The sequence below is a fragment of the Vanacampus margaritifer genome, chromosome 5 (assembly GCF_051991255.1).
Source record: "Vanacampus margaritifer isolate UIUO_Vmar chromosome 5, RoL_Vmar_1.0, whole genome shotgun sequence".
In the NCBI taxonomy this organism is placed as follows: Eukaryota; Metazoa; Chordata; class Actinopteri; order Syngnathiformes; family Syngnathidae; genus Vanacampus; species Vanacampus margaritifer.
In genome coordinates, this window is record NC_135436.1 from 23,118,435 (window position 1) to 23,139,854 (window position 21,420).

Genomic DNA, 21,420 nt, shown 5'->3' on the forward strand with positions numbered 1-21,420 from the left:
CAGCCGTTAACGGTTCCGCCGATGTTCAAATTTGGGTTGCGTGAGCTTGATTGGTTGAAATGCACGCATGCGCACTGGAGGAAATATATGCTGCGTTTCCTGTGAACGGAAGTGAACACCGCACTGACAACTACGTGTCTATTAAATGTAACAAGAACCGAATGACCCTCCCTCCCCTACAACCCCTTATCTACAAACTCCTACGCTAGAATTACAATAAATCGAGTCTTACGGAGAGAGTAGCGTCGAGTTCCTCTAAATTAAATGCAACGCGAAACTAACCGGAAACGGAAAGGAGCTGTTGTTTGGGAGCAAGCACGGTGCTAGAAGCACCGATTTGAGAGAAGTAAGTAAAAATAAGTGTTAAATTGGCCGCGGCAAAGTACAGGGTTAAATTGCGTAGGTGGAAAACGGATGTTAGCTGAACACAAAATGCAACAAACGGTGGTAAAAACGTTTTACGAACGATGGTGAAACAACGTACCCGCCGAGCATCACACCTGTACGTCAATTAGCACCCACTGACTCCTCGGGTTGTGTGGCGTGAAACTTTCCTTTTAGGGTTTAATTTGTCGAAATAAAGCTGGGAATGACTCGAAACTACGGTTACGGTGCGATTATTTTTATTCCATTATACAATGGGTACTTGTAATATCCTGCAAAATAGCGTAATTTGGGCATTCTGTCGTTTTAATGATGTTCACAAAATAGCCAGGGACTAGTAAAGAAGTAAACATCCTGTTATCACACAATCGTTCATTTTATGGGCGGTTCTAATGCACCGAGTTTGGTTACCATGACAACCGATGGTGGGATTGCAATGACAAGTTATACCTAATGTCGTAGCCACTCCCCTTCATTCTCCAGCATGGACAGCCTGGAGGAGGACCTGACGTGCTCCGTGTGCTACACGCTCTTCTCGGACCCGCGGGTGCTTCCATGCTCGCACACCTTCTGCCGGGGCTGCCTGGACAGCCTGCTCCACGCGTCGCACAACTATTCCATCTGGCGCCCTCTGCGCCAGCCGCTCAAGTGCCCCAACTGCCGCGGCATGGTGGAGCTGCCTGTGACTGGCGTGGACGCGCTGCCCACCAACGTGTCCCTGCGAGCCATCATCGAGAAGGTAAGCAAGAACCATCCGTCACACCTTTCAGTACTTCTAATGGACGTGTCGCGCATGTGTCTTAGTACCAGCGGGACAGCGAGCCCAGACCCCCTTCATGTCCGGACCACCCGAGGCAGCCCCTCAACATGTACTGTGTCCAGGACCGCAAGCTAATTTGCGGCTTGTGTCTGACGGTGGGCCAGCACCAGGGCCACGCCATCGACGACCTGCAAGCGGCGTTCGCCAGAGAGAAGCAGACACCTTCGCTCCTGCTGGCACGACTCTCTGAGAACCGATGGGCACAGGTAAACTTCATCCCGGTTCTCCGTCCTGTGTGTAAGCTTACGATGTGCGATTTGAGATTTTGCGATGTAGTATTGGAAGACAAAAAGCCAGCAAGGCAGCGTGGAAGGGATTTTGTGGGTGATGTATTCCAAAACGACCCATGAGAGAAGATGGAAAAACTTTAACATAGCTCTAGTTACTCATGACTGCCACCTCTGGCCCCAAAACGTAACTGCAGCATCTGCGTTCACGGTGCCCGTGAGAGTACTTGCACGATCTTAAAGCGAAAGCCACAGTTGACAAACGAAGACACGACTTCAAATGAGGTCAGAAAAACTCCGCCCCTCCCCAAAGAAGCTGTGGAGTGTGCAAGGTCTGCACACTCTACTATGAAGGGAATTTAAAAGCTGACCGGTGCAGTCAGAGTAAAACAGTCAGGGCTCTTTGTACTCATCTGGGCAGTGGTGAAGTGTGCATGATGTAGAAAAAGCTTTAACGTGACCTTTAAACTTAGTTATAGAAAAACTTTAACGTAATTACAGAAAAACGTAAACAGTTATTTAAAAAGTGATGTAGTTTTAGAAAAAAATAATGTAGCTATCGAAAAACTTTAACGTAATTATAGAAAAAAAAGTTAACGTAGCTATAGAAAAAAACTTAAATGTAGTTATATATATTTTTTAGAACTATAGAAAATTAACGTAAATATAGAAAAAAATGAATGTAGCTAGCTATAGAAAATTAACATAATTGTAGAAAAACTTTTAACGTAATCGTAGGAAAAAATTAATGTAGCTAGCTATAGAAAATGAACATAATTCTGGAAAAACTTTTATGTAGCTACAGAAAAACTTTAACGTAATTATAGAAAAACTTTAACGTAGCTATAAAAAAAAAATGTAGTTAAAAAAAAAACGTAGTTACAGAAAAGCTTTAGCGTAGTTTAACGTAGACTGGTTTGGTTGCAGCTCCCTATGAACAAAAATGTCTGGTTTTTGTAACCCCTCGTGTGTGTGTGTGTGTGTGTGTGTGTGTGTGTGTGTGTGTGTGTGTGTGTGTGTGTGTGTGTGTGTGTGTGTGTGTGTGTGTGTGTGTGTGTGTGTGTGTGTGTGCGTGTGTGTGTGTGTGTGTGTTTTCGTTTTTGTCATATAGTGGGGCCAACATTTCGGGATTTCACAGAGTTGTAGACCTCTTTTTGAGGGTCAAGACTTGGTTTTAGAGTTTAGGTTTGAATTGGGTTATGGTTGAGGTTAGGGTAAGGAAAAGGGGTAGGCAATCATTTTTGATGGTTGGGGTTAGGGGAAGGCGCTAGAAAATAAATGCATTATGCCAAAGAAATGGCCCCACAAAGATAGTAAAACAATCCTGTGTGTGTGTGTTAGGTGTGCGAGCTGGGCGAGCAGCTGGTGCAAGAAAAGGCCCACTGCGAGGCTGTGGTGAGGCAGGACCGACAGGAAGTCATTCAGTTTTTTTACACGCTGGAGACGGCGCTGGCCCGGAAGAGACAAGCCTACCTGGAGGTTCTGGACAAAGCCTTAAGTGAGGTGTCGCGGGCCCATGACCCGCTCATACACAGAGTCAAGGAGCTACAGGTGCGTACACCTCAAATTAGTTTGTCGTTTGGGGCTTCTAAATGTCGTATGCAAGACGGTAAACCGACACATTTGGTGAACACCTGAGAGGACGGACGGACGGACGGACGAATGGGGAAAAAGGCTGTGACGGTTGCTGTGGGTTTGGTCCAGGAGGAGCAACTGGACCTGGTCTCCTTGGCAACATCCGTGGAGGAGGAGGACTCGCCGCTGGTCTTTCTGGAGAAGGTTCACGTGTTCAGGGAGCGAGTGGACGACTTCACCGGCGCTAGTCTGCCGTCCGCCCTCAAGCTCTCGGTCACGCCGCAAGCGGCCGACTACCTGCGTCGGCACTGGGCCGCCGTCACTCTCGACAGTCTGGACGAGGCGCCGGTGCCCAAGGTGTGCTGCTACATCCGGTGCGGTAACGTGCCGGCCGAGGCTCACGGCGGATCGGCGCCGGACTACTGCCGGCTGCGACCTCGATTCCTTTTGGCGTTGCTGTCGGTTTTGCTGGTGGCGTCGTCGTGCTGGCTCGCCGTCACGCACTTCAATCCAGACTTGGGAGAGCTTTTGATGTGTATCTGGGAGCGAGCGGAATTGGCGTACGCTGCGACACTCGGGCTCATCCTAAAATGGCACCGTCACCTTTTGACTATGGACGAACAGTTGACTACTTTCTTCAATAGTCTGACATAGCTTGACCTCAACCTTTTGTTTACAAGCTGACTTCATTTTAAGGTAACAAAGAATGCTTTTGTGCAGTATTAGCAGCTTTAATACCCATGTGTATTACAGGTACACACTCATTTTAATTTTTTTTAAACCAATTATTTTTTCCATCCTTCCTGATAAGGGCTTAGAACAGCTGTAGCATAATGTGAACTTTTGTTGGTCAATAAAGTGTTTCTGTACTGCTACAGTACATAAAGGAGCGCTTTTGTGATTGAGCAACAATACCATGAGTGATTCGGTAAATACATTTTTAATTTGAGATTGGAGGCTATTTACAATCAAAATCCTAATTATGTTAATATTTTTTAAGATTTAATGCCAGTCAAGGCCTATTAGATTCATGTAGTCAGTACCGTTTCAGACAATTATGGATTCGCGGGAACACAAGTACATCATGGCTCACCCACAGGGAACATTTATCCTCTTAATTAAAAAATAAAATCACAGTAGTCAGTAAAACCATTTATTAGAAAACTTAGATGTATCCATGTTTATTTAAAAGTGATTTTTAAGATGGGAGGGGAGGGGGGGCAGCAGCATAGTCTTTTAAAGGGGAAAACATTTTTGTTGGTTGTTTTATAGTAGAACCCTCCCAAGTACATTTCTGTGAAAGTTTGTTGCTTAAAAATGGCTCCATTGTTGAGGAGTCATATGTGCACATACAGGACAACATATTTACAAAAGACGAGATGGGAAAGTGGCGCTCTAGGCGGTGACGGCGTCATATTCCCGGAACACGATGGTCTTGGGGTTGATCCCGACGCTCTTGGTGGTGTTGTGCGTCTTGTAGATGCCGATGAGGCGGTCGGCGATCTCGAACATGTTGTTCCTCAGCGAGATGATGATGAACTGAGCGTTTTTGGTTTGCTCCTGCGGGACAACGAAAACGGACAGTCGCCGATGCTCGTGGGGCAATCGTTTAAAAACACGCCCGGGCTCGTACTCACGTAGATGTAACAGGCCACGATGGAGACGTTCTTGAAATCGAGCGCCGCGTCGATCTCGTCCATGAAGTAGAGCGGCGTGGGCTTGTAGTGGTGCAGGGCGAACACCAGCGCCAGGGAGCTGAGGGTCTTCTCCCCTCCCGACAGGTTGAAGATCTTTTTCCAACTCTTCTTTGGAGGACGCACGCTGCGCGGACACAAACGTGGAAGCGTCATTGCAGGAGAAGTGCGCCGACGCCGCCGTAACGCAAACGGCACCCACCTGAACATGATTCCCTCGGAGAAGGGGTCCAGACTGTCCACCAGCTCCAGCTCGGCGTCGCCCCCCAGAGTTAGCATTTGGTAGTTCTCCTTCAGCTTGTTGGTGATCATGTTGAAGCCGCTCATGAACTCGCTGAGGCGCTGCTTGCGGAGGTCCTCGTAGCCGCGCTTGAAATTGTCCCGCTCGGTGGTGACCTCGTCCAGCTGGGCCACGCGCTGCAGGTACTGCTCCTCCTGCGGCCACAAAATATCGTATCAAGCTGACATTCCATTTTCTGCCACTGTTATCGTAATGTACCATATTTCCAAAAATACTGTACTTGACTCATTTACCATTTTCAGCAATAACAAGTTAATATTTTGACGAGAAATAATTTGATAACGTCGTCATTTTTCACGTATCTTTAAAAACACATTTTTCCTCTTGCTGTCGACTGAAAATGACATCACAGGTGCTCAAAGCTCAGGTAACGACCAATTGACGGCTCACCTGTTTTCTAGGTTTGGTCATGTGACGTTAGCAAACTTGAGCCATGATTGGTCCTTAACTGAGCCCTAAGCATACGCGATGTAATTTTCAGGCGACGGGAAAGTAGCAAAATGTGTTTTTAAAGTTATCACATTACACTTTAAAAACAGTTGGGTCAAAAGTAATTCAATTATGGATAAAAAATGGGCCGATCCACTTTACGGGTTAATTTGACCCAACTTTCTGGATCGTTTTATACAATAAAACAATTGTTCTACCCAAGTAAAGGATCTGACCAATATTTAGGAGTTGTTTTACGCAAAAAAAAACCCATTTGACTCAAAGTAGTAGAGGATCGGTCCATTTTTTTTTACCCATAATTGGGTTATTTTTGGCCCAACTGTTTTTAAGAGAATTATACACAAAATATTATCTTATTACTGCTAAATGAGTCAAGTATCCTTTTAACAGAGAGAATCTGATCACTTTTCAAAATAAAATGTTTTTTTGGCCTCAGGCGGAAGTACTCTTAAGTTTTTTAAATCACCCATTTTTGACAAAAAAAACTCAGAATCTCAGCTTGTTATATTTTCTCTCTTTCTGTGACACATTGTCGTAGCTTTAATGTGGCAAACACTTTGATCAATGACCAGCTGCTTTTAACGGTCAAATTCCCAGTGATCTGTCACATTCTTGAGCGTTTTGATCAATGGTGATCTCATCCCCCCCAAAAATAAAAAATAAACTCAATGCTGACATCTGCTGGCCATAGTTTAAAAAAAAAATCTTAATGATCATCCCAGAGCTGCTTAGGACATTTTTCCGGCCATTCCATTAAGTAAAAAAAAAAAAAAACAGTTGACAACAATTGTTGCCTCTGGCTCGTACCTTCTTCTTGTACTCGGCGATGGCGCCCAGATTGGGCTTCATCTGCGCACACTTGGTCTCCAAGGAGATAATCTTGTTGTTGACGACGTTGATGTCGGAGATGTCGTGCAGCTGCTCGGCCGTGAGGACGGGCAGCTCTTCGACCGGCATGCCCTCCACAGCGTGCAGCGTCAGCTTGGAGGCCTGGGCAGCGTCAGCGGCCGTCGTTAGCGTGTGTACAGCGGGACGCGATTACGGATAACGGCCACGCTCGGCGGCGGCGCCCACCTTCTCACGCCAGTGTTTGAGCTTGTTGGTGTGGTCGCTGACGACGGCCTCGATCTGCTCCACGCGCAGCCGCACGCCGAGCGACTCCTCCTGCTGGGCGTGTTCCTGCTGCTGCAGCACGGCGATCTCCTTGGTCACCGCCTGATACTGCGCCTGCACCTCGGCCTGCTCCGCCTGGACAAAGGGATTAAAATCCTGAGCCTGAACTTTATTCTAATCCAAATTGCTAATTTTCCATGACAATTATGGAAATTGAGGACGATCCTTCATATCAGGAAAAAAACAAAAATATTAAATTGTGTAAATTGATCAATTTTTCTAATCTATCGAGTCAGTAAATCAGGAAAATAAAAATTGCATATTAAATTAAAACGCCGTTGGATTATTTTTCCAAATTGCTCATGGCCCGTGCCTCTATTTGACCCCCCCCCCCCCCCACACACACACACACACACAAACAGGAAATGCTCTGACCGAGGCTTCTTCACCGGTTTTCATGATCTCTACCGCCTCCTCCTCCAGTCGCTTCTGCTGCTCCGTCAACGCCGCCAACGACTTCTCGTTGTCCTCCAGCTCGGCCTGCACGCGAGCCACGCCGTCCTCGCACTTCTTCAGGTTGCTGCGCGCACACGACGGCGCGTGGTCAGCGTGACGTCAACGGCGGGGAGGTGGTCAGGCGGTCTCGAGCGCTCACCGGTCTGCCGTCTTGATGGCCACCTTGGCTTTGGTGACGGTGGAGGAGCATTTGTCGAGCGATTTGTTGATGTCGTCCAGCTTGTCCTGCTGAGCCTTCAGCTTGTGGCTGTTGATGTCCACGATCAGGTTGTGGAGTCTCTTCACCTCGTTTTCCACCTTCGCCGCTTTATTGGACGCTGCTTCGAAGTCTGGGATACAAAATCGATCCATGTTTTGTCAGATTCATAATTCACAATTACGGCAAATTAGGGCCCAACTGATATGGATTTTTTGGGGGGTCCATATTTGACAGAATAAATTATGATAACTAATTAAAGAGACATTTTTTTTATGTAATATATAAAATGACTTCCTTTTTGACCCCTTAATGCTTGAATGACAGAACATCTGACCTTTCTTGAAGGCCTCCAGGCTCTTCTCCATCCGTTTCTGTTTGGTCTTGTCCGGGGCAGCAGCCAACACATTGGCCTCCAGTTCCTTCATCTGCACCTTGAGGTGGCTCTCCTGGTCAGCCAGACTCTGGAGGACACCAAAAGAGACGCTTGTTGGAGGCCGCAGCGCCCGCTTACGTACGTTCACGCCAGAGGATTCTTGCAACGTACGCTCATGCTGTTGGCGTATTTTTCCAGCGTGTTCTTCCTGTCGCGGAGCTGAGAGCGGAGACGCTGGACGTTCTCCTCCAGGTGCAGCTTTCGGTCCTGGCAGCCCTGCAGCTTTGTCACGTTCTCGTTCAGCTTGCTCTCCATGCGGTCCAGCTGCCGACACGCGCACTCATTTTAGACTTCTTTTTCAATCTGTCTCCAAGTTAATGGTCACGGATGTGTTTACTGTGTGCTCCGGTTGCATTTGTAATATATTGTGTGACGGAGCGGGGGGGGGGGGGGGGGGGGGGGGGGCAAACGACAACAAAAAAACAACCTCCGCTTCATTTCAGTTGATTGGTAGGATTTGTGTATACAGTTTATTTATTTATTTTTAGATACATTCAGTGTTTAAGATACCATATTTCTATCAAAAAACATGATACAAATTTATAGTTTTTTTTTGTGTGTGCTGCCTGGAACGAATTAGCAGCACTTCCATTCATTTCAATAGGGAACCCTAATTTGATGAATGCATTGAGCAAGAATGATTGTTCAGAGATTTTGCACATACCTCCACCTGGGAGACCTCAGTGTTGAGAGAGGAGCCCATTCGGCCCTTCATTACTCTTCCTCCTCCGGTCATTGTTCCTGTCGGGACACATTTGAGCAGGACGAGTGCCATCAGGAACGCGACAAGTTGACGTTTGGGAGAGAAAGGGCAAGCCCACCCACCGGCCATCTCGATGATCTGGCCCTTGAGGGTGACCACCCTCCAGCGCTTGTCTTTCTGGAAGGCCATCCTCGTGGCCTGCTCCATGTCCTGGGCCACCAGGGTGTCCCTCAGGGCGAAATAGAAGGCCGGCCGCACGCTGGTGTCGTTCACTTTCACCATGTCAAAGAGACGGGGGCTGTCCTCGGGGGTGCGGATGGGGCCCATGTTCTTTTCCCATACCTTCATCTGAGGACGGGGGGAGAAGGTCAGACCGAGGAGGTCAGCACTAGTAGAGTACGGAGCACGTTTACCTTGTCGAGACCAATGAAGGTGGCCACGCCGATGTTCTGCTCTTTGAGGAAGGTGACGCATTTCTGAGCCGTGTCGATGGTGTCCACCAGGATGTGATCCAGAGCGCCGCAACTGGAGGAAATGGCCACGTCGTACTTCTCGTCGATGGCTCCCAGGTCGCCCTAGCATTGCAATCACAATCAATGTCTGCACAACGGAACATCTGGAAACAAGTACAGCATCAGCAAAGTGCTTGCGGCTCCAAAAACAGGCTCATTGAAGACTCATTTGTTCTTAGGCGTCAACATGATTATGGACGGTTGTCTGTCTATAAGCTCTGTGATGAACCGGAGACCAGTCCAGGGTCTATCCAGCTGAGAAAGTCCTACAGCTCAGCCGCCATGGCTGGATACATAAAACAAAGCTGTTTATTGTGTCTGTTGTAGCCTTTTTATGAGCCTGGAATGGTGGCTTAAAGGATTACATGTCATTTTCAAGGATAATTAGGGCCTTCATTTTGAAACTTCTCATTTAAGACTTTTTAAAGGATCCGCAGACACCCTATAAATGCTGAAACATCATTGAGTCTTCATGGAGGGCACTCGAGTACCTCACAGCTAAAATCCTCAACAGGAGTCGCAGGTACGGACGGTATTTCCCCTTACCAGTCTTCCGAGGATGCCGGGAATCCTGCCACTCCTCTTCTGCTGCATGAGAGCATCCAGGACCTTCCCCCGACTGCGGTTGGACGACAGGGAGCTCTTGGCCTCGTCCACCTTCTGCCTCATTTCCCTCACGGTGTGACGGGTCTCGTTATCCATCTTTGTCAGCTGCTCCAGCTCGTCCTCGTCCTGCGGAGAAAATGGAATGACTTTCTGTCCCTACATTAAAAGTAAAGCAAACGCTGTAACGCTCGTTTCACCTTCTTGAGTTCTTTCTCCCTCTGTGGAATGTCGACTTCCAGTTCCTTAATAGCGGCGCGGCGCTCCCGCAGCGTGTCCGACGTGGTCCGGAGGGTCTGTTTGGCAGAGTTGAGCTGCGTCACGGCCGTGTTGTGGCGGCTCAGGTAGATGTCGAGCTCCGACTGCGCCAGGTCCATACGAGAGCGCGTCTCGTTCACGGCCTTGCTCAGCTCCATCAGCGCCTTCTCTTTGGTCTGACAAGAAGAAGCACAAATGCGAGGTTCAAGACATTGGTCAAATGTTAAGCGATTTTCATAAAAGGACCTACTACGTTCCATTGCGTCCAAATTTCTAACCTTTTTTTCTTTACAGTATACAACCAAGTCCCATCTATTCCACTTTACATTATGTTAGCATTTAGCTAGTAGGCTTTCGTTCAACCAAATTATGTTTGGTTGAACATTTGAATTTAAATGAGTGCTGTCAAAGTTAAAGCGTTAAAAATATCGCATTAATCATGTATTAACGCACTTTTAATTTTGAGCCGCAGATGATCCTTTACCTTGACAGCGGTTGGTTACGTTAAAAAAGGTAGCACAGGTTGTGTTTGAGCATTAAAAATAACTACATGCATTAAAGTAAAGCATTTAATAAATGTTTGTGTATGACATTCAGAGTATTTTTTTTTCATGTCAAACTATTGGGGTAATTTAAAAAAAATTAAATAAAATTTTGCAAGTAATGAACTGATTAGAAAAAGATGAGGATGAGAGCGTGCGGCGGATGAAAAAAATGTTGAAGACGTCCTCATAACATTAAATGTCGAAAGAATTAACATAACAGGTGCTCTTCCAATTTAATTTGGCTGTCAAAAATTGGTGATAAAAAGCCTTTTTAATCATGCCATTAATCGTGATTAATCAAAATTCTAAGATGTGATTAATCTGATTTTTTAAAAATGTAATCGTTTGACAGCTCTAATTTAAATATATCATGCTTAATTGTTTTTTGGTCTTGTGTGTCAGTTTTAGAGTAAACTCCACAGAGTAACAAACAGCTTGATACAAGCACGCTCTTATTTGGAGAGTAAGAACAGATACTAAGGAAGGAGTCATTTAAAAAGTGTTTTTTTTTAACAAGTCCAAATGTCTTAAAAGCGTGCAGGAGGCGTATACATTTTTTTTAATGGTCTCTCTCTATATGACAAATTTCAACTTATAGCGTGTGGATCTAGAACACATGTCCTGCAATAAACAGGTAAAAAATAAATAAAAATCACTTGATTTCCATACCTCTTTGTCCTGTTGCAATCCGCTGGTCTCTTCTTTGAGACTCTCCATCACCTCCTTGAGTTTCTCCTCCTCTTTCCCCTTTCGCTTCTCCAGCTCTTCCATTTGAGCGGTCGCCTCTAAGATGGCCTTCTCACTGCTGGCAGGTACACCGCGCACCTCTTCCAGCTTAAAAGGGGGGCCAAACACAACACAAATTCATCTTCTATTGACAGGAGAGGATAAAAGAAAAAAAAAATTAGGAGACAAAGGACGTGGATTAAATATTGAGTGGCTGCTATGAAGGCACGATTTCTGGTCGAGAGTGGCACTGCGAGGGGGGGGGGGGGGGGTTGTGCATGGGGGTTAACAGCGGGTGAAATGTGAACGTGGCTGTCGGGAGTGGAACACAAGCCAGGCCATAGTCGACTTGCGTGCAGCAGAACACTGCTCCCCTGAGGGGGGGTCGGGGGGGTCTGCCCTTACACCCCTCAAATCAACACATCTCCACAGCACTGCCACCATATGTGTGCAGTACATATGTATACAATGTGACATTTATCTGAATTGTTTGTTAGTCAGTGTTCAAGTGTGTGTGTGTGTGTGCGTCTCCATGACGCTGGGGACATGAATCCACTTGTCTGGCACTTCACAGCCCCCTAGTGGATACTTTAGGTGAGCTACTTTCTTGCTGCCTTTAAAATGTGATTTACAGCGTGAAACGTTTTTATGTTGTTTTTACAAGAACTCTGCAGTTTGCCGACTGTAAGAAAAATAAAATAAAAAAATACGACGAATTAAAGCAGGCTCTCAGCATATAGATGTTACATTTTTATGGACCGGGGAGGTTTAACAGGAGTCATGTAGCAATTAGTTTACACTAAGGGGCCCTTTTTTGTGTGCGTGTATTACTGTATGTGAAGCATGACTTTGCATTTTCACAAAATGGACTTTTTTTTCTTTTTAAGAATATAAAATGTGTTAAATTATACAAAACAAAATATGCATTTATTTTTTTAAGCCATTTGTAAAGAGGATACTAAGACATGCAATTATAGTTCAATTCTTTATTTTTCTCTTACAAATGTGTATTTAATTCATTTATTAATGTATTTAATAATTACAATAATTTAAGTTCCTGTTAGCAGGAAATTGTCTGAGTGTCCTTAGTGCTTGCTAGCCAGAGGACAAAAAACAAAAACAAAAAAAAAAACACCGCAAGGCAGCTTGACTCAGTGCAAATTTGTGTCTTTTGTTGTGTTTCTACAGTAAAGTTGCTGACTTGCCGTGGATAAGAATACTCACAGTTAATAACATGAATCAATCAAGCGCTGGATGAATGAAAACAATTTAAAAAGGTGTACACACACACACACACACACACACACACACACACACACACACACACACCTTTCCTTTATCCTTTTCCAGCTGCTTCTGCAACTGCTTGTTCTTGCTTTTAGAGTGTTTGATCTTTTCACGCACTTCAACGTCCTGCAAGTCCAGCTGGGTGAACTTCTGCTTCTGGGTCTCGATGTACTTGTCGATCTTGTTCTGTTTCCTGGCGGGGGAACATTGTTTGAACTGGGGGAAAACGCCAGTATTTTTGACCCCCCCCCCCCCCCCAGATTTTTTTTTTTTAACTTTAGAATAAATTGGCAATCGAACAACTGTGTAGATAGTGGTAACCTCAAATATTTCCAGATTTTACTGTCAAATACCGGTAGATTGAATTCTACAGAAATTAAAGTGCAATTTTGTGCCCCCCCCCCCCTTAACAAGGAAAGCTAATAAGACGAAAATGAGAGAGAGAAATACAGACGTTGATAAAAGAAAGAGCAACAAAGATGCAAAAGGTCTTACTTCTCCACATCTTTGCGCTTTTGATTCATTTTCTCCATCTCAGCCGCAATCTTAGCAGTTTTCTCTGTGAGTTCCTTGGTGTCGTCTAAGATTTTCTGCTTTTCCTGCTCTTCATCCATCACACGCTTTTGCAGATCATGACTAATGAACAGCAACAGACGTCAGGCGGACAAAATAGCACCGAGAAGCTACATCAGATGATCAGATATTTGTACTTTTCTTTTGCTGGATCAAATGCAATTTGTTTGACTTTGCGCAGAACCCAAACGCATTAAATGCTGATGTACTTACATTTTATATTGGTAGAGGCGACTCTTGTGTTTGAAGATGTCATTTTCCAAAGTGAGAAACTCCACTGCTTTGTTCTTTTCTCCTGCAAGAGCGTTCTTATCTTTCTCCACGAGCTTGACCCGGTTGAGCTAAGGGAGCAAACACGACCACTTATTATCAAACCACGGATCACGTGGATTAGCAGCATATTTACAAAATAATACAGCGGAACTGGTTAGAGTTGAACACAACCCGTTGTGTGTCAGTGATCTAAATCCAACATTTTCCCCAACAGGAAATACTGTATTGTAACATGAACTCATTCAGGGTAAAAATGTCACATTTAAAAAAATTGTGTTAACTGTACAGATGCTTTTGAGTATTTTTTTTAAACTGTCCTACAAGTATACGAAGTTAGCCACTTTATAAAAAAAAACTGAAGTTTAACCTAGTGGCATTATTGCCAGAATTAATAACAATGAACAAATGTAGTTTTTATATAACTGATTAGGGGTGTGAATTGCCTAGTACCTGCGATTCGATTAATCCCGATACGAATCTATAAATTGATTATTGCGATTTTTTTTTAACTCAAATTTAGAAAATACTGACTTGTATATGTACACTGTAAGATTTGTATTAAAATGTATTCATCTGAAAATTCAGGCTTATAACTGAGCCACTGCATTTAACAAACAGGTTGCAGTCTGTTTCATGTTTGAACAGCACTGAAATAAAATATTAAGGCTTAATGTTCCATCAATATAACATTCTTCCATGCTCGATGTGTGAATCCTAACCCTGAGTAAGACGCTTTGTTGAATATTCCCATAAAAAAATTATGTTTAAAACTCGATGTGGCCGCATATGTAATCGATTCGAGAATTGCGCGCTGTAATATCGCGATATATTGCCGAATCGATTTTTTCTAACACCCCATACAACTGCTATCTAATCAATTGTATTGCTCATATTGTACTGAGCAGGCAGACTCTTTCCTCTCACAGTAAGTTGCATTTCTGCTTCTAAAGTTATCATTACAATTGCAAATGATATTATGTGATCGATGTAACCTGTAATAATGTGTCCAAAAGGGAAAAAAATGAATAAAACAAAACAAAACAATTGTACTCTTTCCCTCTACTGGTATCCTCTGTAGTGGCACACATTTTTAAAAATACTTCTTCTATTTTTTCTGAATTCCAAAACAAACTTTTGGGGCATTTGACTTGTGTTTTACATTATGTCTTATTATGCTGGCATCACAATAACTGAAGTAAAAATAATAATAATAATAAAGACACACACACACACACATTAATTTCAATGTGAAACTAGAAAAAGTCAGTACACAGGAAAAATGAGAATAAATCACCTTCTCCCCTCTCTGTTCATTAAGCATTTCAATTCTGCGGGCGAGGGTTTGGATGGGCTCCTTGAGGCGACAGGATCCGATAATGTCCTCCAGGAACTCCAGCATTCCCTCGTCATGCTCTGTCTGACCTTTGGGCTTCATCATGGCAATTTGCTCCACCTCACCCTGACCCCCAGCAAAGAAATCACATATCTGAGAATCACTAATACAATTAAATTAAATAGAAAAAAAAAATATATTGTTTGAAACTATTTAGTATTACTTAGTAACACACAAAATGCTTATTTATACAATTATGCACATGGGACAAAATATATTATTCCCCATTTAGTGAGAGTAAGAAAAAATTATTGTGGCTAAATAAACTCTTAATTGTTCTTAATTTTAAAAGAAACAAATGAAAATATCTAATCAACAAAATGTTCAATGTGAAACAAAGGTCTTATCAAATCATGTGTAAATTAATTCTAGCCTCTTCAAGCTCCCGAACCGGGTCCAGGTCTTTTTTCTTCTTCTTTTTTTTTTTTTTTTTAAGTCTAGGAAGATGCCTGATTACAAGTTAAATTAGATTCATTTGATAAATGACATCTTTGGATAAGATCCCTTTCGAACTAAACACCAATTCAGTCTAGATGATGTAAAAACCCCAATGGCTCTCTTTGTGTGTAAAGGGGTGGGGAAAAAAAAAGTCAGCTCACATATTACTTTTATGTATAAAAATAAAAGAGAAGCCAGCAGAAGAGAAAAAATCCCCCATGTCATCCTACTCTGACCAGTTCACTAAATAGACAGCTTCCCCTTAGCCAGAGGCCTGGAAAAGTGACCTTGGAGAACAAGCCTAATCCTCTTCCCATAGCCATGCAGCCGTGTCACAGACAGAGCTGAAAATCTAACATCCAAGGACAGCAAGAGTCATCATGAACACACACACACACGCACACACACACACGCACGCACACATAGGGGGAAGCAAGACACTTGTAAGCAACCAGCAAACCACAAAAGGCACAGCGGAGGGTAAAAAAGTGAATGTTCACCAGAAACCAGCGCGCCGTGTAAAAACAATTAGAATTCCCGCAAAGACACATTGAAATCGGCCATTTGGTGTTCCTCTGACCCCACGAGCCTCGAGTTAATCAGTAATAATTCTGCTTGGGACACACGTAACACAATCACAGCAGCAGAAGTGTGATCGGAAAAACGGCTTCAAACTCAGTTCAGCTATGCAACGATTTTGAAAACTAAAATAAATAAAAATTGGGTGGGTGGGTTATGGATAAGGCAAGACATACAGTCCGTTAGAATTACACTGGCAGGATTCAAGTGAAAATGGACTGTAAGTGATGATGGAGGGTGTTTGATCCAGCCACACTGAAGCAGCACTGCTAATACTGGGGTTCATCTATCACGCCAATATTTACGTGCTGCTAAAGTGTGACAGGTACAGGACGAGTCATCTGACTGCCCCCTTTTAATTCATTCAGCCAAACTCCTCCCCACGGGACAAAACAACAAAGGGTTCATCAAATCCTCGTATGGATAAAAATTTTTTTTTAAAAAATGCATTTCCTTAAAATTCTAAAGCAGCAAATAATGGTTTGCACTTTATGCATACTGTATCAAACCATGATGCGCTGCTATAGCACTCTAAGGGCTGTAGGAGGGCACCTTTTCTCTGGGATAGCAACAGGTCCATTCCACATACAAAAATAGCAGTCAAACATTTCACTGCATGAACTGTACAAGCAAAAAAAATCCCACACACACAATGCAATATTACAGCCATGATTAAAAAAAGAAAAGAGAAAAAAAAAAGTCAGGATTACAACAGGGAAATAAATGACAGGTTACCTGTAGGATGAGAAATCTATTGTGGTCCAAGTCGATGCCGTGGCTTCGAAGCAAAGTGCCCACTTCTTTGAACGTGGCCTTTTTGCCATTGATATAGTAGGCGGAAGAATTGTCTTTGTTGGCGCTCCTGGAAACATAGAACTTGCTGTTGGGGATGACTTCGTAGTCATCTCCTTCCTGACTCAGAGTGGGAGGGGGGGTGGGGGGGGAGGGGCGGAAGACACACAGCAGTTTAGGGCACAACAGCTCAGGAGAGAATCAGACAGCTCCACACATCAACTCAAACTCATTCTTATGAGAGTGAAAAAAAATACCGAAAAATGTTTAAATGGATTCTCTTACACTAAAAGGCAACTGACAAAAGTTGTGGGCACAATTTTCGTGCCAGAGCTACAGCAGCTTGACTTAAGTGTAATTAATTTAAAACCACTAACACAACATATGCTAGAAAATATATCGAAAACATTACCCCCCCCCCCCCTCCCACAAAAAAAAAACACAGTTCAAATGATCATTTTAAAATTATTCTACTATTGTTCACTTGGGAGCAAAGAGAGTGTTGTTGTGTACACGTAAAAAGAAGAAAACTGAAAGAGGAAATGATCAGATGAGTAATTTAAAGCATTAATCCATAAAACAATAATTATTGCGTAGTAAGTTAATCTTATTTTACTTTCATGTGAGAACAGAAAACTGAGAAATGTTCTCCAAGCAAAAAGTTAAAAAACTAAAGTACACCCCTTTGTAGAAGACTAAATATTACACCAAATATTACAAATGAGCTAATTCTTGAAATTACTTTCCATTTTTAAGTCTTGTGAAAAGTTTTTTTTTTTTTTTAAATTGAAACAGATGCCTTGGTGATATTTACCAATGCCAACAATTAAACACTAGCCTAAAAAACAACAACAGGGTAAATTCCATATATATATATATATATATATATATATATATATATTTTTTTTTTTTATTATTTTTTTTTAAATAATAGGAATGCTCTAGCACCGAATGAATGGTGTGTGTGTGTGTGACTGTGTGTGGGTGTTATATGTCACTTCCCTGACTGATATGTGTCCATGTTCAGTCATTTGTGTACAAAGACTTTGGCAATATTAATTCTAAGAAACTGGCTACAAGAAATTACTAAAACAAATTAAAAAATAAACCTATTTAAAACCAATGGGCCCCTCTTTGTCTCCATATTGTGAAATTTTGTAAAGGATAGTGAGTGTATTGTGACAGCAGCATAAGGATATCTGAATTTATTTATACCTTATCAATAATCTTTTGAAAATGCACCTCCACAGTACAGCTTTGCACATTTTTGTGCTGATCAGAACTGTGGATAAGCACTGACAGCTTTTTCGATCGGATCTTTTGTGCTCTGTATCCAAACACAAATAGCATGGAGTCGATCACATTGGATTTGCCACTTCCATTCGGACCAATGATGCAGGAAAAGCGCTGCGGGACAGGAAAGGGTTAAAAATAAATGCAGGAAAATTATTCACATAAAATATAGGGCACTATAAATGTCAAAACTGTTTTTGTAAATACATTTGCACAGTCCACACTAAATGATGAGCATGAGTGTGTATTGTGTGTGAGTGGGTGTAGTCAGAATCCCCCCCCTTACATGTATTTGTAAAATCAGCTGAAAACATGGGAAAAACAATTTGTGAAAATTCACACAAGCCAGAATAACTTATAAGATGCACAATCCAAATGAAAAAGCCACATTTTTCACTTTTCCCCCAGTTAAAAAAAATGTTTAAGAAATTACAAAGCAAAAATGATGATGCAAAAACATTATGTGTAACTTTTCTGAGTCTAACATTACACATGTTAACATTTACATGACAAAAAGGCACTCACAAAGACTCCAAATGTCAACACAACGTTCAAAACAAAACAGAATGTGTCATGCAGGGCTCAATTTGACATGTGCTTGTGTGTTTTTACCTTCTCAAAGGGCCCCAGAATCTGCTCGCCTGCATACGACTTGAAGTTGCGGTTGACTAAATGCGTTATCATGAGGCGAGGAGCGCCTGGCTCATTGGTCATGGCTGGGGGCGGGGGTGGAGGGATGCTACCGAGTATCTCCTCCAAAGGGCGACTATCAACCGCCTCGGCAGCAGACGGATCTGTGGCCCCACCAAAAAAAAAAAAAAGTACAACTTTTATTCCCTCCACCCTGCAACTGTGTGCGCGAGGGAACGCGTTCAGGTGGGGGAGGGGTGGAGGAGGACCAAAAAACAAACAAAAGTTATAGAGACTACAAGGCTCTCTTAGCTTTGTTTTTCTTTTTTCCTGTTCGTGACAGAGTGGCTCAAAATAGGGAGGAGGGGGTGGATTGGGGGGAAGGGGGGGTCAAACTCTTGTTTTGTTTCCAACACCGCGAAGCCCCCCAACGACCTGCCCAAACAAGCTACGAGTGTCGCATCCACAAACAAACTACAATCACATTATTGACAGAATGACAAACATACGTCCCCCCGCGTTATCTGCTACCAAGTCATAAGAATAATATTTTTTTTTTAAAAAAAATACTAATCAATCTGGAGCACGTCTCGCCGCCTCAAATGAGCATTAATTGATTACCGGCGCACCAAAATGGACAAAAGCAGTCATTCTAATAACTACGGTATGAAGTATGGAAAAAAATATGACGCTTCACAAAATAAGACATCGAGCGATCACAACTTGTTTTGGGATTGAGACACGCATACACACAAGCAGGAAAAAAAAAGCAAGCCTTTGTTACTTGCCAGTTGTCGGTGGCGGTGGTGCCTCATCTCCTTGGCCATTGGAGCGGTTTCCTCGGGGGGTTACGTCCAGATCGTCCTCGGAGTCATCTCGAGGCTGCGACCCCTTTCCTCCTGCTGACTTGGAGGCGGCGGCCGCGGTGGAGCTCTTTGCACTTTTAGATGGCATGATTTGAAGTCTGGGGGAGGGGGGTGGGGACGGGTGGGGGGGTCACTGGTTTAAAAAAAAAAAAAAGGAAAAGAAAAAAAAGGGAAAGAGGCATATCGGTGAGTGGGGTTGGAGCCTGTCAATCTCCCTTTTTTTTGTGATGGCCAACATTCACTTGGGACATTTTTTTTCAACCTGTTTGTAAAAGTAGTTCACTTGGGATAAATTAGTTAATACATTCGCCATACTAACACTTTTAATTGCCTGCTCCTGTGGCTTAACAGTGAAAACTCGACGTACATTTTCTTACAAAAATGTTGCTGCAAGTATGTCTGAGCTGCGAGTTACTTTTTTAACAGTTTGTTTCTGAACACATACACAAACTGGCAAAACTCCCCCAAAAATTATTCGCGCGGAGACGACCCACTTACCAGGCTTTGCAATGTAAAATGCAAATTTAAACCAATAGTAACGTAATTGTGTTTAATTCACGCAAAGTTGTTAAATAAGCAACATCATCAACAGCGATTTGACCCTCCCTGGAAACTACGAACAAGTCGAGTATCTGAGGATGCGTTTTTTTTTATTTGTTTTTTGCCACGTAACTACTTTATTTTCACGTCGCTACATTTTACTGGTTAGTGCCTCGGCGAATGTATAGTTAGCTACGCGGCTAACGTTGAGCGAGCTAACAAACGACGTGGAAAGCTTGTTATTGACCGCGAGTTATTTTTATTTAATTTTTTTTTGCTTTGAGTTACTTACAAGTTCACTTAAAAAAAAGAGTTACATTTGGAATTTAATCGTTTCTTTCGCTAAAAGAGTCGACGTATTGCGTATGCCAAGTGGGAAACTGCCGTGTTGCTTTTAAGATGATGAGTTTGTAAACGTAAAAAAAATGCTATGTGAGCATTACAGCGTCGGGGTACAAAAATAGTCTTGGTTGACATTACGCATTTGCACTTTCGATAATAATTTGTAAAAGTATTGTCGGGTGGAAAAAAAAAATCAAATTTTGAATTGACGCATTTCAGCAAATAGACGGAACCCGGCCACCAAGTTATTTTTCGCGGGCTTCTTCGTGTACCTTCCGCAAAATCTTTATCAAAAGTCGCTTCCACGGTCCAAATGTTGCTTGGGAAAAATAGAGGCGAATCCAAAATTGGGGGAAAATAATCCAGAAAATTCAGCTCCGTGACATGTCGAGCGGCTCGTCGACTTGGAGAAGTGCAACTTGTAAATGGCGCCTAAACTGAGCTGTCGAACCACATTCGTTACAAACTGACGCAAGGCACCATGGACCGTTCAAAGGGCAAAGAAAAAAAATTCAAAAAAGGGGACGAAGCCAACTCTGCCTTGCACTCCCTCCGCAAATCAGAAGCATTTGTCCACAAAGCTCAAAACGCCACCACAGTTTAATCCTACAACTTTATATTGACGTCTATTTTTACACGTTTTAAACTTTATCTTGCTTCGTATGCATTGAAATGTTCGCTTGGTTACGTCAGCAAAAGTCAACCCCCGAGTCATTTTTACACCCAACATACTTAGATTTTATAATTTAATGTGCTTTATCGTTTTCAATTATAATTCAAAAGCGTACATTTTAGAAAAATAGTACGATATGTGTTATTATTTTGAAATATCCGTTGTCAAGGAAGTGATTTTGAACTCTCGCGAGATCTCAATCAGTGAAGCTGTGACCCAGATTAATGGCTACCAGTGGCTACCTGCGATAGCAAACTGAGCCAGCTCACCGTTTTGGTTGCACAACTTTTCCCCCCCCTGGACTCCGTGTGACTCGGGGATCGACTTCTCCGCGGTGACGTTTTTTAATGACTGAACGATGGCTATTTTAAACCGAAGACCGCGCTAACGTTAGCATCACGTCACAGCGGAGACTGCCAACATAAAAGGATTTGATACTCGCAACAGTCAGGTAACGTAGCAACTACGCCGGAGTCGTCCGCTGTCAACAGCAACCACATCACTCCTTTTACATCCATTCCATTTTCTTATGATAAACTGACAATCGTGTGCAATAGTGATAGTAACATGTTGTCACTACATGTCTGCTTCCTTGTCTAATTTCACAGGGAATAACGACACAAACGTCTACAATGCGATTGAAAACATCGCTACTGAAGGAACCTAAACATATCCTTTTTTT

General features: G+C 43.0%; 3 protein-coding genes across 5 annotated transcripts in view; 2 read left to right on the forward strand and 1 right to left on the reverse strand.

The window, feature by feature from the left end:
• Positions 1–88: 88 nt before the first annotated feature.
• On the forward strand, positions 89–3,896 carry trim59 (tripartite motif containing 59). Of its 2 annotated transcripts, none has more exons than XM_077566528.1 (5): positions 89–346; positions 847–1,123; positions 1,189–1,410; positions 2,773–2,982; positions 3,136–3,896. In XM_077566528.1, the coding sequence occupies exons 2-5, from the start codon at positions 869–871 to the stop codon at positions 3,658–3,660; spliced, it is 1,212 nt and encodes a 403-aa protein (XP_077422654.1). In that variant the 5' UTR covers positions 89–346; positions 847–868; the 3' UTR covers positions 3,661–3,896. The 2 variants fall into 2 exon arrangements, with proteins under 2 accessions (XP_077422654.1, XP_077422653.1); XM_077566527.1 differs by having other exon boundaries at positions 90–346; positions 868–1,123.
• Positions 3,897–4,146: 250 nt separating this feature from the next.
• smc4 (structural maintenance of chromosomes 4) lies at positions 4,147–20,624 on the reverse strand. Its single transcript, XM_077566523.1, has 24 exons — positions 20,338–20,624; positions 19,106–19,316; positions 18,300–18,481; positions 17,610–17,801; positions 16,338–16,514; positions 14,487–14,651; positions 13,133–13,260; positions 12,842–12,982; positions 12,389–12,539; positions 11,003–11,167; positions 9,731–9,964; positions 9,474–9,659; positions 8,829–8,990; positions 8,538–8,763; positions 8,377–8,453; positions 7,824–7,976; positions 7,614–7,740; positions 7,220–7,409; positions 7,000–7,144; positions 6,526–6,699; positions 6,259–6,441; positions 4,903–5,135; positions 4,644–4,827; positions 4,147–4,566 (listed from the first exon to the last, which is right to left on the reverse strand). The coding sequence occupies exons 2-24, from the start codon at positions 19,269–19,271 to the stop codon at positions 4,402–4,404; spliced, it is 3,906 nt and encodes a 1,301-aa protein (XP_077422649.1). The 5' UTR covers positions 19,272–19,316; positions 20,338–20,624; the 3' UTR covers positions 4,147–4,401.
• Positions 20,485–21,420, forward strand: part of ift80 (intraflagellar transport 80 homolog (Chlamydomonas)) — a 38,199-nt gene continuing 37,263 nt past the window's right edge. For both annotated transcript variants that reach the window (XM_077566524.1, XM_077566525.1), the window contains exons 1-2: positions 20,485–21,189; positions 21,347–21,405. In XM_077566524.1, the coding sequence (XP_077422650.1) occupies positions 21,371–21,405 (35 nt within the window). In that variant the 5' untranslated portion in view covers positions 20,485–21,189; positions 21,347–21,370. The remainder of the gene's footprint in view (positions 21,190–21,346; positions 21,406–21,420) is intronic.